At 47.6% G+C, this 12,348-nt stretch overlaps 1 protein-coding gene across 2 annotated transcripts in view; it reads left to right on the top strand.

Moving 5' to 3' along the window:
- The window catches only part of HECW2 (HECT, C2 and WW domain containing E3 ubiquitin protein ligase 2), a 431,089-nt gene that overhangs the window by 376,735 nt on the left and 42,006 nt on the right, over nt 1-12,348 (top strand). For both annotated transcript variants that reach the window (XM_075529169.1, XM_075529170.1), the window contains 2 exons: nt 6,288-6,408; nt 7,919-8,032. In XM_075529169.1, coding sequence (XP_075385284.1) covers nt 6,288-6,408; nt 7,919-8,032 — 235 coding nt within the window. The remainder of the gene's footprint in view (nt 1-6,287; nt 6,409-7,918; nt 8,033-12,348) is intronic.

Genomic DNA, 12,348 nt, shown 5'->3' on the forward strand with positions numbered 1-12,348 from the left:
TGTTTAAGACTACAATGACCACAAGATTATTCATTTTATAGAGTATTAGACCATAGAACGTCACTCGCAGACATGGCACCGCTATAATCCTATTTGCTCAATCACTCAGGAGCACTTTGAGGGGAAGCAGTATTATTCCTGCCCTAGGATTTCTTGGCAATTGCACCTGACTTGCAGTAAGAATTTGATGGGGGCCAACAGCATAATTTACTGTAATGTTTAAACCATGAGTAATGTGTGAATATGTTTTCTTTTCATAATAGAATTATTAGCAAAAGAATTTTTGTGCCTCACGATTCTTATCTCCAGAGTCTCCATAATTGAATTCCTTTATGTAGCATAAAAATAGAGTTGGAGCTAATTTTTATCAAGAGCCTGAACAGATATTGATATTGATGGAATTCATGATGGCATTTCCCACATCCTTTTCGGCATCTCAAATTATCCAGCAATAGTATATGTGTTGTTTTTAAAAGCAATCAACTCATAAAGAATCATGTTTCTCTTGAGTTCTGAAAGATTTTCATTCAGTCCTTTGTCATTTTCCTCTTCCCTCTCAAGGACCATGCTCCCGAAAGCGGATTCATTGAAGCTGCTCTCGGGACGGCCTGTGTTTCCTAGTCTGCAGTTTTCAGACTTGCTCATTGACAGGCTTATTCTGCCCGCCCTGTGTGGTTTTGTGCTGGGCGGTTCTGCCTGCCCGCTGCATCCAGGAGAGCAGCCTGTTTCATGGGGAAAACGCTGCCCCTCCTTCCTGTTGCAAATGATGCCTTTCTGACACACAGGAAGGAGTCACCTGCTCTTTGTCCCGGGATGCTCCCCAGGTCTTTCATTGGCTGCACTAGACCTGTAGGGAAACCTGTTTCCGCCCAAGGGCCATTTGGATATTTATAACATCATTCGAGGGCCCTACCAATGATCAACTTACAAACCAGCCTGCTGTAGCTGGTCAAACATTCAATGAGCTCACTCCTACTGTGACGCTGGGCCGGCTTCTCTCTGGTGAGGCATGTGAGGATAGTTGGTATTGAGGACTGATTGGGCCGTATACGGCGCGAAGGCCAGAGGCTCCCCACCCCTGCCCTACAGGATGAAGGGCCTCAATCTTGGTTGCGCATGGGAGTCATCTGGAGAGCTCTGAGAAACACGGGTGCCTGAACCCCACTCTGGACGTTGATGTCATGTGCCATGAGGATGGCCCGATGGCTGTTATTTTAAAAACACACTGCCTGATTTTGTGCACGTTGGTGGCTCAGTGGTGGGGTTCTCACTTTCCGTGGGGAAGACTCCCAGTGGAGGCGTTCGTGTTGCTACAACACTGAGCAGGTTTCCGCAGGGCTCCCAGACAGCCGTGATCCAGATGAGCAAGAAAGGCCTGGCCACCGATTTCTGCAAACGAACCAATGACAGCCCTATGCTTCTCCACCTTAAGCACCAGAAGGGGAAAAAATAGATGGTGCTTGCCTACCGCTTCTGAATGTTCTGATTAGGACCCGGTAGATGAAGCCCAATTAAAAGGGAGGAAAATGTGGAACAAAACGTCAAGTCTTACAGAGTTCACACTTCCTGAATCTATTGAGGCTGGCCATGTCCCCGAGATGGTGGACCCGAATTGTTCTTCAAGTGGTGAACTGAAGCTGGACCTTGACGTTGCTTTTAAACTCCTGTACAGTTGAGCCCGAAGAGTCAGATTCCCACCCGTGGTCCTACCTTTTAAAAGTTACAAAGAAAAAAACCCTCCTGCAAGACTGGAAGGTCCACAGTGACTGCAGAGCCCAGGTGAGAAGTTCAAGTAACTGGAAGTGAAACAACTTGAGCAGACTTCATGGGAAGAGTGTAACCCTTGCCACTGAGCTTCATGCCCCAAAACTGGCAAATGCAAATAGACTTTGCGATATATTTTTTCACAAAAAACAAAATTTTACATAAGAAAAGGGAATAAAGAGAAAAAGAAACCCCCATGGCCTGCACTAGTTTGCTCCGCACGCAGTGGCGGGCAGCGTTTCCTTCCTTTGTGTGTGAGGTCATCGCAAGACAGCAGCTGACCAAAGCGAGTCCATCGTTCAGTTGAGATTTGGAAGGATGCCTAGAAGTCTCTGCTCCATCCCAAAGCTTTCACCCAGAGGAGCCAGGCTCCCTGCCACCGCGTCGATTCCACTCCCAGAGACCCTGGGGACCGACGAGGGTTCTGAGACTGTCCGCTCTTTCCAGGAGCCGCGGGCGCTGCAGTTGGCACAGATCAATGAGTAACCGCTGTGCCACCAGGCTCCTGAAACTGCTTTCTGGACACGTGAAAATACCGCACTCGACTATAAAAACACACGTTTTACTAGAAAAGCTTATATATCTTATTTATTATTTGACCAGCCTTTTTAGGTAAAAGATTTGTCTCCACACAGACTTCTGCACAGATAACTGACTAATAGCTCAGGATGCAAAACTGCCTTCCTGAAATCCTAAGACGTTTCCCCCGGTCTTCCTTACACCCCTCTCTCAGCTCCTGGCAGTCACGGCTCGCTCTGATGGTGGCCCTGCTCTCGGTACTGTGCCACGCGCCCTAACTCACTCAATCCACGCTCGTGGCCCCGGTCTCTTGCCTGAGCTCTGCCGCTATATTTTCAAGTGTGCATCAAGCAGTGAAGAAGCCTTGGTCATGTCGTGGGTTAGGCTTTAGGTCAGCAGTTCAAGCCCACCGGCCACTTAGGAGAAAGAAGGAGGTGGTCTGTTCCCATGAAGAAAGATTTACAGCCTGAGGAACCCTGCTTGCCGTGGTGTGGAGGTAGAATTGACTTGATGGCAGTTCGTTTGATGGGTCAGAGATGGTTCGATTGGAGAGGGCTTATAGCACAGAGCAGTTGCCTATCTGAACATCTGTTGCCTCCGGGTGATTCTATGTCAAACTTCCACGTCCCTCTCCGCCAGTATCATTTCCCACGCTGCTTTCGCATCAGTAGACCTGGCAACAGCCCAGAATCTGTCCACAGCTGCATAGTCAGTACAGGAAGCTGCATCTACAGTTTCCTTCATGCAAAGTGGAGGTGATGGTTCTAATACCAAGTACTTGTTTCGTGGCCTTGTCCTGAGAACCTCCCAAGGGATTCTCTGCATCCTCCTTCACACACAGCAAGCTCTTGGGCAGGGAGTGTCTGTTGTGGTTGTCATTTAGAAAACAAACAAAGCGCTCTGTCCTCACCAGAGTTCCCTGTTCCTCCTGCTTACTGGTCCATTCTGTGGCCAACTCTCAGTGCGCCCTCTGCGGCTCTGAGTCACCCTCCCACACTCCAGTCAGTGCCTCATCCCCTCAGGCCTCCATTGCTGCGACCACTCTGCTGCCTCTGCTCGCTCCAGTCTCCTTCCCATCAACCCCCCCCTCCTCGGTTCAACACAATATAAAAATGATCTCCTACCCACAATGCTTTAAGTTATTCCTTTGCTCGAGAACCTACAAGAGCCTCTCACGGCCCACTATCGCATGCTCAGATTCCTCAGCTAGATTTTTAAAATTCTTATCATTTGCTTCCAAGCTTTCTGATCGATCTTCCCTCCCATGGACTCCCCAGCATTCTCCTTTCACTCCAGGTTGGCTGGTCTCCTTGCCATCGTGAGAGTGCATGTGCAGTGCTCTGGGGCCCCACCTCGGCTCACCCTGTTAGGGAGGTCATATAGAATGCAGAGAGTTGACGGAGTGGGCCTTTGCACGCCCTCGTTTCCAGACAGCCTCTCCTGTAGGGCCTTTCCTAAGTTGTCCCTACTTACTGTTGACTCACCAGTACATTTATGGAGCACTTATCTCAGGCACAAGGAGCCCTGATGGGGCAGTGGTTGTGCATTGGGCTGCTAACCACAAGGTCAGCCGTTCGAAATCACCAGCCACTCCAAGGGAAGAAGGCAAAACTTTCTATTCTACTGCCGTAGAGTTTAGACCTCAGAACCCCCCAGGGCCAGTTGTGCCTGGTGCTTTGGGGTTGAGATGAGTCCGCATGGACTTGATGGCAGTAAGTTGGTTTTGTTTCCACCTCAGACACAGTATCGAGGGGGCCGGTGTCATGGGCTGTGCCCAGGAGTGGCTGCAGCCCAGGGTAGACAGTGACCACCTACCTGCAGGAGCCAGCTTCTCCGGTCAGTTGCTGTCAGATTTCCCAAATAATTTTCCAGAGAACAATATCGATTGTTTCTTCTTGACATTTTCTAATTTTAGAATATTGGCAACGAATTTAAAATCTTTTTAAATGTTGTGAAAGAAATAAAATAGATCTCTACGGCTAGTAGAGCCCTGGGACTCTAAGTGTCTCTTCAGCTTTGTAGTTTATATTACCTCCATTAAGATAGGGACATTCCTGATTGTTTCCAGGTTTCATTTCTGTCTCTCCAAACCAAGTTTTCAACTCCAGGGACCTCCCCATATTCATTGTAGGCACCGTGGAGGAACTTTGGGTAGAACCACCTGGAATTCACTCTATTGGTATATTTACAATAAAAACACAACAGTGCTGCTGTAGCTGCTGTGTGCAAACACCTCCTGGTATTTAGTTGCTTAGTTGGCAGTTTAGAGGTCACGGTTCATGGGACATCCTGGCTAATTGGCCTCATCGTGTGTTTAGGGCTCCTGTTGTCCCGCTGAGTTTGTTGCAAGTGATCCTCCGTGGCACAACCGGGATTCTGTCTCACCTGAAACACAAACAGAGGAAAGAGGAGAGTCAGGAATGTGAGGAGGCTGTGGAATGTGGGGCTCACTGCCTCTATGAACAACTGTCTCCTTTGCGCCGGGACCGGAAAGGGACAGGTCCTGGATACCGTGACTGAATACTGTGGACACAGCTTTCCTAACTGAATCCCGGTGACAGAATAGAATCTCACATTCTCATGGTTCTGGACGTCCTGCAGGATGGAGGGTGCATGACACCCTGGAATGTCTGGTTCTGAGATAATGTCATCCTAAAAGCCATCCTAAAACCAAGCAGGAGCTTTGCTAAACTAGGAAGAACAGGTCTGCCTTAAGCAGTCTGCTTTTTCAGAATTGTATGGAGAGGATCGGATTGGACAGCAGCACCTGGGAAGAGTCGATAGCGAGTGTCTGTCAGTGAGGAAGGAGTAGCTCAGAAGAGGAGGATGGGAAGGTCGTGCACCCGGAAGAGCGTAACCCACGTCGCTGTGTTGTGCATGTGGACCCGGTACCTGTTTCCCTGTCTGCGGGGGTCTTCAAAATGTCCCTGTAAATGTTTCATGATCACTTTCAATGTTCGTTCCGTTGTATTTCATTTTCCCTCGCCCCCTGGGATAGTATTCTCAACAACAGCAGCAAAATACAAGCTCGGAGGGAAAATAATCGCCTTGTAGATTCACTCGTTCAAGACACTTGAAGGCGCTCACAGTTGTGTGTCAGGCGTAGAATTTCATGATTTTTGTTTTCTGCCCTCTTTCTTATCGGGGTGTCTGCCACCACTGAGTCTGACTCCTCTGTTCATCGACAGTTTTATGTCCCGGCTTGTCGGTTAGTCACTGTGTGACACAGAGCTGGGTTTTTCTATGGCAAGAGGAACAGACTGGGCTACTTTTACATCTGATCGATAAATTTGCCACGGAGCAACATATAAGATAGCATTAGATAACATAGTAGATGATCATAGTATTTGCCACTTAATAAGCAGACAGCAAATATTAGTTGTGTTTTTTTCCCTGTGCCCACTCCACGATGCATGCCTTCTGCAAAAGGACTGAATTCAGGTTTTGTGCCGAGACGAGCTGACGTATGAGTGAACTATTCATTGCAAAATGTATGTAGTTTGTGTCTAACGTCATCTTAAATCCATCACGCTTTATAAAGGACGTTTTGTAGTGAGGAATTTAGAGTGAATAATGGAAAGATCTTCACTCTCCTTCAACACACCACACATTTGCATGTTGAACTTCCTGTCTAGTTGCCATGATATCAACTCAGCAACGAGTCATGAAACTTTGCCCTGAACACTTAGCATTAGACACGAGCGACTCTGTTTGACGCATCTTCGTTGGGACTGAAAAGGGAAACATGTTTGACCAACACACGGGCACTCCTATCACTATTGAAACCAATTGTTACTCTCAGTCCAAAGGCCCCAAGGAAGACCTTGCTTAAAAGCCTTACTAATAAACTGCTCTTTCTTTCGACCTGGAAAGGTTGCAAACGTAACAGAAGGGAAGACCGCAATCTCTGGGTAACTGTCAACTATCGTCTCACACCCCCTGTAATATTTTTTCTGAGGGCGTCGCACCAACGCGGGCGGTTGTCTTTCTGTGGTTGCCTGCAGGTACTCAGCGCGCCAATGCCCGAGCTCCAGCACCGTACAAGCGAGATTTTGAAGCCAAACTAAGGAACTTCTACAGGAAGTTAGAGACTAAAGGATATGGACAAGGCCCAGGAAAATTAAAGTAAGTCACCGTGATGTGCACCAGATGACGTAGGCATGACGAAAGGCTGCCTGGGAATTTAGGAAATTGATTGTGATTTGGGATAGCCAGCAATTGTTGTCTGTGGGGGGAGTCAGTCTCATTATCTTGAATCTGTAAGTTACAGAATCATGTAAAACATAGTCCTGGAATTAAGTGTGAGTACAGAAAAATTGAGATGCTCAAACAAACCGTAAAGAGATTACTGCTTTTCTGCAAAATGATAGGCAAAATTAAAAGATGATCTTTTCCTCTTGAAAAGTTACCACTTTGTGAGCCTGTATATATTCCTTAGAAGGCTGTCACCGTACCCTACCTGGCCTTCTACTGCCTCCTGGGTTAACCTGTACAGAGGAATCCTGGCCCCCGCTGCTTGGTTCTATGAAGCAAACTGGGCTTGTCCAAGGGAATAGCTCATGAATGTCATTTCTGCCTTTCTGTGGCCACTTCCCTATGAATGAGGAAACTAAAACATAATCACACTGGCCTCGAGTTACGTTTATTTCCTGTTCACCCCAACTGCCCCCTGATCCCCTCCTCCACTCCTGCCCCTGCACTACCTGCCAGCATGCCACTGTGCCACCTGAGAAAGGACGGAGGAGGGAGCTTCTCCAGTGCGCCCCAGCCCTGGAGCTGTGGGCCAAAGGCCAGCCCCACAGCACAGCCCACTGCTGCACAGGAAGGTGTGCTCCTTGTTCGCCTTGCCCTGAAACAGCGCCCGCCGGCCTGTGGCACACACGTGCTACTGAGCTCTACCTTTCCCACGGCTTCGCTCAGAGTGGTCTTCATGATCAAGTTTCCTGTGTTTGGCCTCCTCTTTAGCTGCTTCCGTTCAAGGGCAAAGTGATATCTGTTTAAGAGTAGTTTTAATTGTGTCCATCAAAAGAAAAAAATGGATTACAGGCACCAGTCATTTGTATCTGTCCCTTAGAAAATCTCAAGATTCTCTTAGTCCAGAAATTAAGTATAGTTGTAAACTCCCCTGCTTTGCAGGGCACTGTCTCCCCCCACCCCCACTATGCAACACCCGCCCCAAGTTGATCTTCCCCTCCCCATGTCTCACAGTCATCTCGCAGGGCCTGCGGGCACTGGGCACTTAGTGACTGAATTCCTGGTGCATTCAGACTTAGAACATGACCTCATAAGCTTATTCTTCTTTCACTGAGTGAAAGTTTTGTATGTGTTGCTGTATAAGCATTTTCTTACTGGCATCAAATGATTTGACCAATTAGACTGAACCCCAAGTTCCTTATCACCCATCCTGGGTGGGGGGTGCACTAATTACCAGTTCCTCTCTGTTACATTACTTTGACTAATGCTATGACCACTTGAACACAAATGTGTGCTGGATCATAGGCAGCAAAGATATTCAGTAAGGCCAACGCTCACCTAATTTGTTGTGGTAGGTTGAAATTAAATGAGAAATGTCAACCCGAGAAAGATCAGAACTAGGGAATAACCTGTGTTTTTCACCCGTCTCTTCCCTGAACAGGCTAATCATCAGGAGAGATCACTTACTAGAAGATGCTTTTAATCAGATTATGGGCTGCTCCCGAAAAGACCTGCAGAGAAATAAGCTGCATGTCACGTTTGTCGGGGAGGAAGGGTGAGTAGAACAGGGAAGTGGCCTGTGGGACGCAGGGCCTGTGGGACGCAGGCTGCCACCACACCGCCGGATGTGTCACCACATCGCTGTGGTTTGCCTGAAGCAGGAAACCCTTCCTGGCAGGAAACGCTGTTCTCATAGACTTCAACCTCTGCTGCTGCTTCGTGTGTGCGCGCGCGCGTGTGCGTGTGTGTGTGTGTGTGTGTGTGTGTGTTTCTCTGTTTGTTTGTCTTCTCCTACAACTTCCTCTGGTTTTTCCATCATTTGACACAAAGTATTTCGTAAATCACCCAGCTCTCGATGACTTCATGGGCCGGAGGTTGGCTTGGTTTCCTCTCTCTGCAGCTCTCTTATCTGAAAGAGAAGACGCGGGTCTGTAAGAAGGAAAGCGGGGAGGGAGTTGCGTCGACCGTCCGTGATCTTGCCGGGTGCGCTGCAGGCTCAAGCAGAGCCGCGTCCCTTGTTTGATAAGCTCAGTCCCCGAGTCCTGAGTCGGACCCTGTGGTACCTCCCAGAGGCCCCCACAGCAGTGATTCCTGGGCCTTGTTCTTATTTCTCCTCCCTGTTTCCCTCTTCCCTTGGGAGGGCAGGCCGCCACCAGAATAACTACCTGCTGTAAACAAGCAAGCCCCGCCCTCTGTGACTGCCCTGTGCATGCTCCCACAGAGAAGAGTTGGGAAATAGAGGCGTGAGGACTCCCACCCAGCTGTCTGTTGTAGCCCAATAAGCCTACGAGTTGCTAGACTCCTCAGAAGGTAACACAGGTCATCCTTCCCGCCACTTTTCCTCTTGCCACTCCAGTCTCAGAGCTGCCAGGCAGCGCAGTTGCCATCAGGGAAAGTACCACCTGCGTGTCGGAGCTCTGGTCGCCTCTCCCTTGATGGCGTTGGTCTGAATCCTTCGCAGGCCAGCCCTCTCCATCATGCTCAGGAATGCGGTGCGCTGGGTTATGGAATCGTGGTAGTGATTTCTAACGCAGTGAGCCATTCAATATACACGTAGTAAAAGGGAGTCTCCATAAGCCAAGCTAGCTGATGGAGTTAGGCTTCCAATCCAGGCCTTTCGTCCCTTATCTGCGACTCCCGACGCACTCAGCTCTGGGCCCTGGTGAACACGCTGTATGTTTGCCACCCCTGCATCCTTACATCCTTAGCCACTGACAGCCTCACTCTTGGCGCGTGCTGCTGTCCAGTCTTCCCTATGCCGGGACTAAAGATAAATAGGATGTGGGAGTTCACAGTCCTGTAAACCAAGTTCGGGTACACTGGTGGCCCATTTTTGAGCCCTTTTTGCGCATGTGCAGAATGGACTCCCAGCTGTGTTAGAGAGCTGCAAGATGCAGGTGCATGTTAGGAAAAGGAGGAAGCTGCCTTCAGTCGTGTCACCAGCGTGCACTGGCTTCCAATTATTTCCTCACATAACCGGTCTGCTGTGGAGAAGAACACCTTTCCTCCCCCGCAACACCAGCCGCCTTCCTTCTTTGTTGGACAGTGGTTTGCTGAGGTCTGCCGAGATTCAGGGAAGAGTCTTTCGAAGCCATTGTACTTAAGCTCAAATGGAGTACACGCCCATGCAGTCTTCCAAAGCAATCTTCCTGCAGCCTGGACGGGTGACATACACTCCAAAGGAGCAGGGCTAGGTTCAGGGCTGATTCATTTCTATTCTGTCGACATTGGGGTCCAAACACATCCTGCTTTCACCCCGTCTCCTCTCCGAAACCCCCGAGGTAAACCGAGGTAGCGTATTTTGATGCCGGATGCCGAGCACCACCGAACAGTCTCTTACTCGGCCTCTTTCAGTGTAGATGGTTTATTAATGCAGGAATGGAGGTCTTGTAGCCTTTGCAATCTTTCTGAGGACAGTGGCTCTATCCCAACATAGAAAAAGATTTTAAAATTTCTTGCTGCATGATAATAAAAACCCAAACTGAAAAGCTCGTGGGCAGAGCCTGTTACAGATGATTAACTCGCTCAGTGTCCGGCCAAGAAGTTCTCACCATCCAGAGGCTCCTTGAAAGAAAGGCGCAGTGACCACCCTGTAAAACATAAGCGAATCTGATCAGTACGGGGCAGAAGAGAGTCAAGCTGAGCCTTCAGAAGCCTTCTTTACTGCCAGAGGGCAAGAGGATGCTCAGCCCTCTATAATTACAAGAAGAGCGCCCAATGGCCAAAGCTGGAGCAATTTGAGCAACAAAATAAATAAGGAAGTATTAGAATATAACCCAAACTATAACATAAATATCCATGTGTGTGTGTGTGAGTGTGGGTGTGTGTGTGAGTGTGTGTGTGTGAGTGTGAGTGTGTGTGTGTGTGAGTGTGTGTGAGTGTGTGTGTGTGAGTGTGTGGGTGTGTGTGTGAGTGTGTGTGTGTGAGTGTGAGTGTGTGTGTGAGTGTGTGTGTGTGTGTGAGTGTGAGTGTGTGTGTGTGTGTGTGTAAATGGAGACATACTGGGATATGTCACTAAAGGACTTTTCTTATTTTCATGTTCTCTGATTTACTGTTACCACAATAAACGTTGGCATGTGTATAGCGTCATCTATATACTCAGGGAAAATAAAGTAGAATTATATCATAGATAAAATTTTAAAAAGAATAAACTACTTACTGTTTTATGTTGCTGATGTCAGCCTTCTATTATTTATAAAATAATAATAGTTTGTAATTCTTATTCTGTCTCTCTGGTTGTATTATTATACTGCCACCATCGGGGTCTGAGCTTTATCTCTAGAAGCACTGAAATGTTCTGGAATTCCCATTCCTCACAATGTTGTCCATAATTTGTTAGTCTCCACATAGGTGAATGCTTTCGCATAGTCAAGAACACACCTCATGGTCCATGAACTCAAGTCTGACAACCGTTGAGACGGATAGCACCCAGTAGGGGGACACAAGGGGACAGGAACGGCAAGACCTCAGCAACTACCAGAGAGGTGCCCCCAGGAGGGACCAGATATCCTGCACTAGCTGGCAGTGGGGAAAACCACCTTGAAGGCCAACTAGATTCAAGTTTCTTAACAGAGGTAGCAATGCCTGCCAACAGACTCCCTTTTACCATTGACCAGAGGCAAGAGCGGCTTCTGTGAACCCTGCCCCTCTCTGGCACAGACAGTTTTTCCTGGTCCCTGAAGCAACCCAGCCAGCCAAACCTCTTACCCCACTGGCCTCTGGGACTGTGCATAAATAGCAATTATGTAAGTAGCTTGGTGCAGATATTTTCAGTACCCACGGTATGGTTTTTGCCATTTTCCCCCTTCCTCCTCTCCTACTTACTTGTTTGGTGCTCACCAACACCGCCCCCACCCTCTGCTGTGCCCCACCTCCCCTGCCCACCACACGCATGCACAGATGTAGAAAAGCTAATCTCACTCAAAACCAAAGAAACAGAAAAGTTCATTAATGCACTTCCATCCAACAGAAGCCCAGGACCAGATGGTTCCACGGGGAATTGTACTTGGTACTTAGGCATGCCTGGGACCGATTCTACAGATTATTCAGAAATGTAGATGCAAAGATTCTAAACAAAATTCTGGCCAATAGGATCTAACAACCTATAAAAAATACATTCATCATGTCCAAGTGAGGTTTATCCCAGAGATGCAAGGATAGTTCAGCATTTGAAAATCAATCATTGTAATCCACCACAATAAACAAGACAAAGAATAGGAACTCCAGATCATGTCAGTAGCTGCAGAAAAAGCATTTGACAATATCCAAGACTTATTTCTGATGAAAAGCACTCCATAAAGTAGGACTAGAAGGGACATTCCTCAACATAATAAAGGCCATATATGAATATCCAGTGGTCAACATCATACTCATTAGGGAAACACTGAAAACATTTTCCCTCAAAATAGGAACTAATAAAGATGCGCCTTATACAACTCTTACTCAACATCATGCTGGAAGTCCTAGCCAGGGCCATTCGACAGCAGAAAGAAATCCATGGAGTACAACTGAGCAAAGAGAAGTGAAACTCTGCTGTTTTCAGTTGACCTGATTTTATAGGGTTAGACCCTCCAGACCTCCACAGAAAGACTCTGGAAACAATGGGGGCGGGAGAATGATGGTAAAGTAGCAGTATACCAGAGTAGCAAGCAGAAATCAATCAGATTCTTATCTATCAGTGAAGAGAATCCCAAAAAAACACCAGGAAAACAATACCATTTACAATAACCACATCGATACGAGGAATAAACCTAACCAAAGAAACAAAAGACCTATACCAAGAATATTACAGAACATCATTATAAGAAACCAATAGAGACCTGCACAAATGGGAAAATATTCCATGTTCATGGATAAGAAGACTTCAAGCAC

This window comes from Tenrec ecaudatus, chromosome 13 (genome assembly GCF_050624435.1).
Source record: "Tenrec ecaudatus isolate mTenEca1 chromosome 13, mTenEca1.hap1, whole genome shotgun sequence".
NCBI lineage: Eukaryota > Metazoa > Chordata > Mammalia > Afrosoricida > Tenrecidae > Tenrec > Tenrec ecaudatus.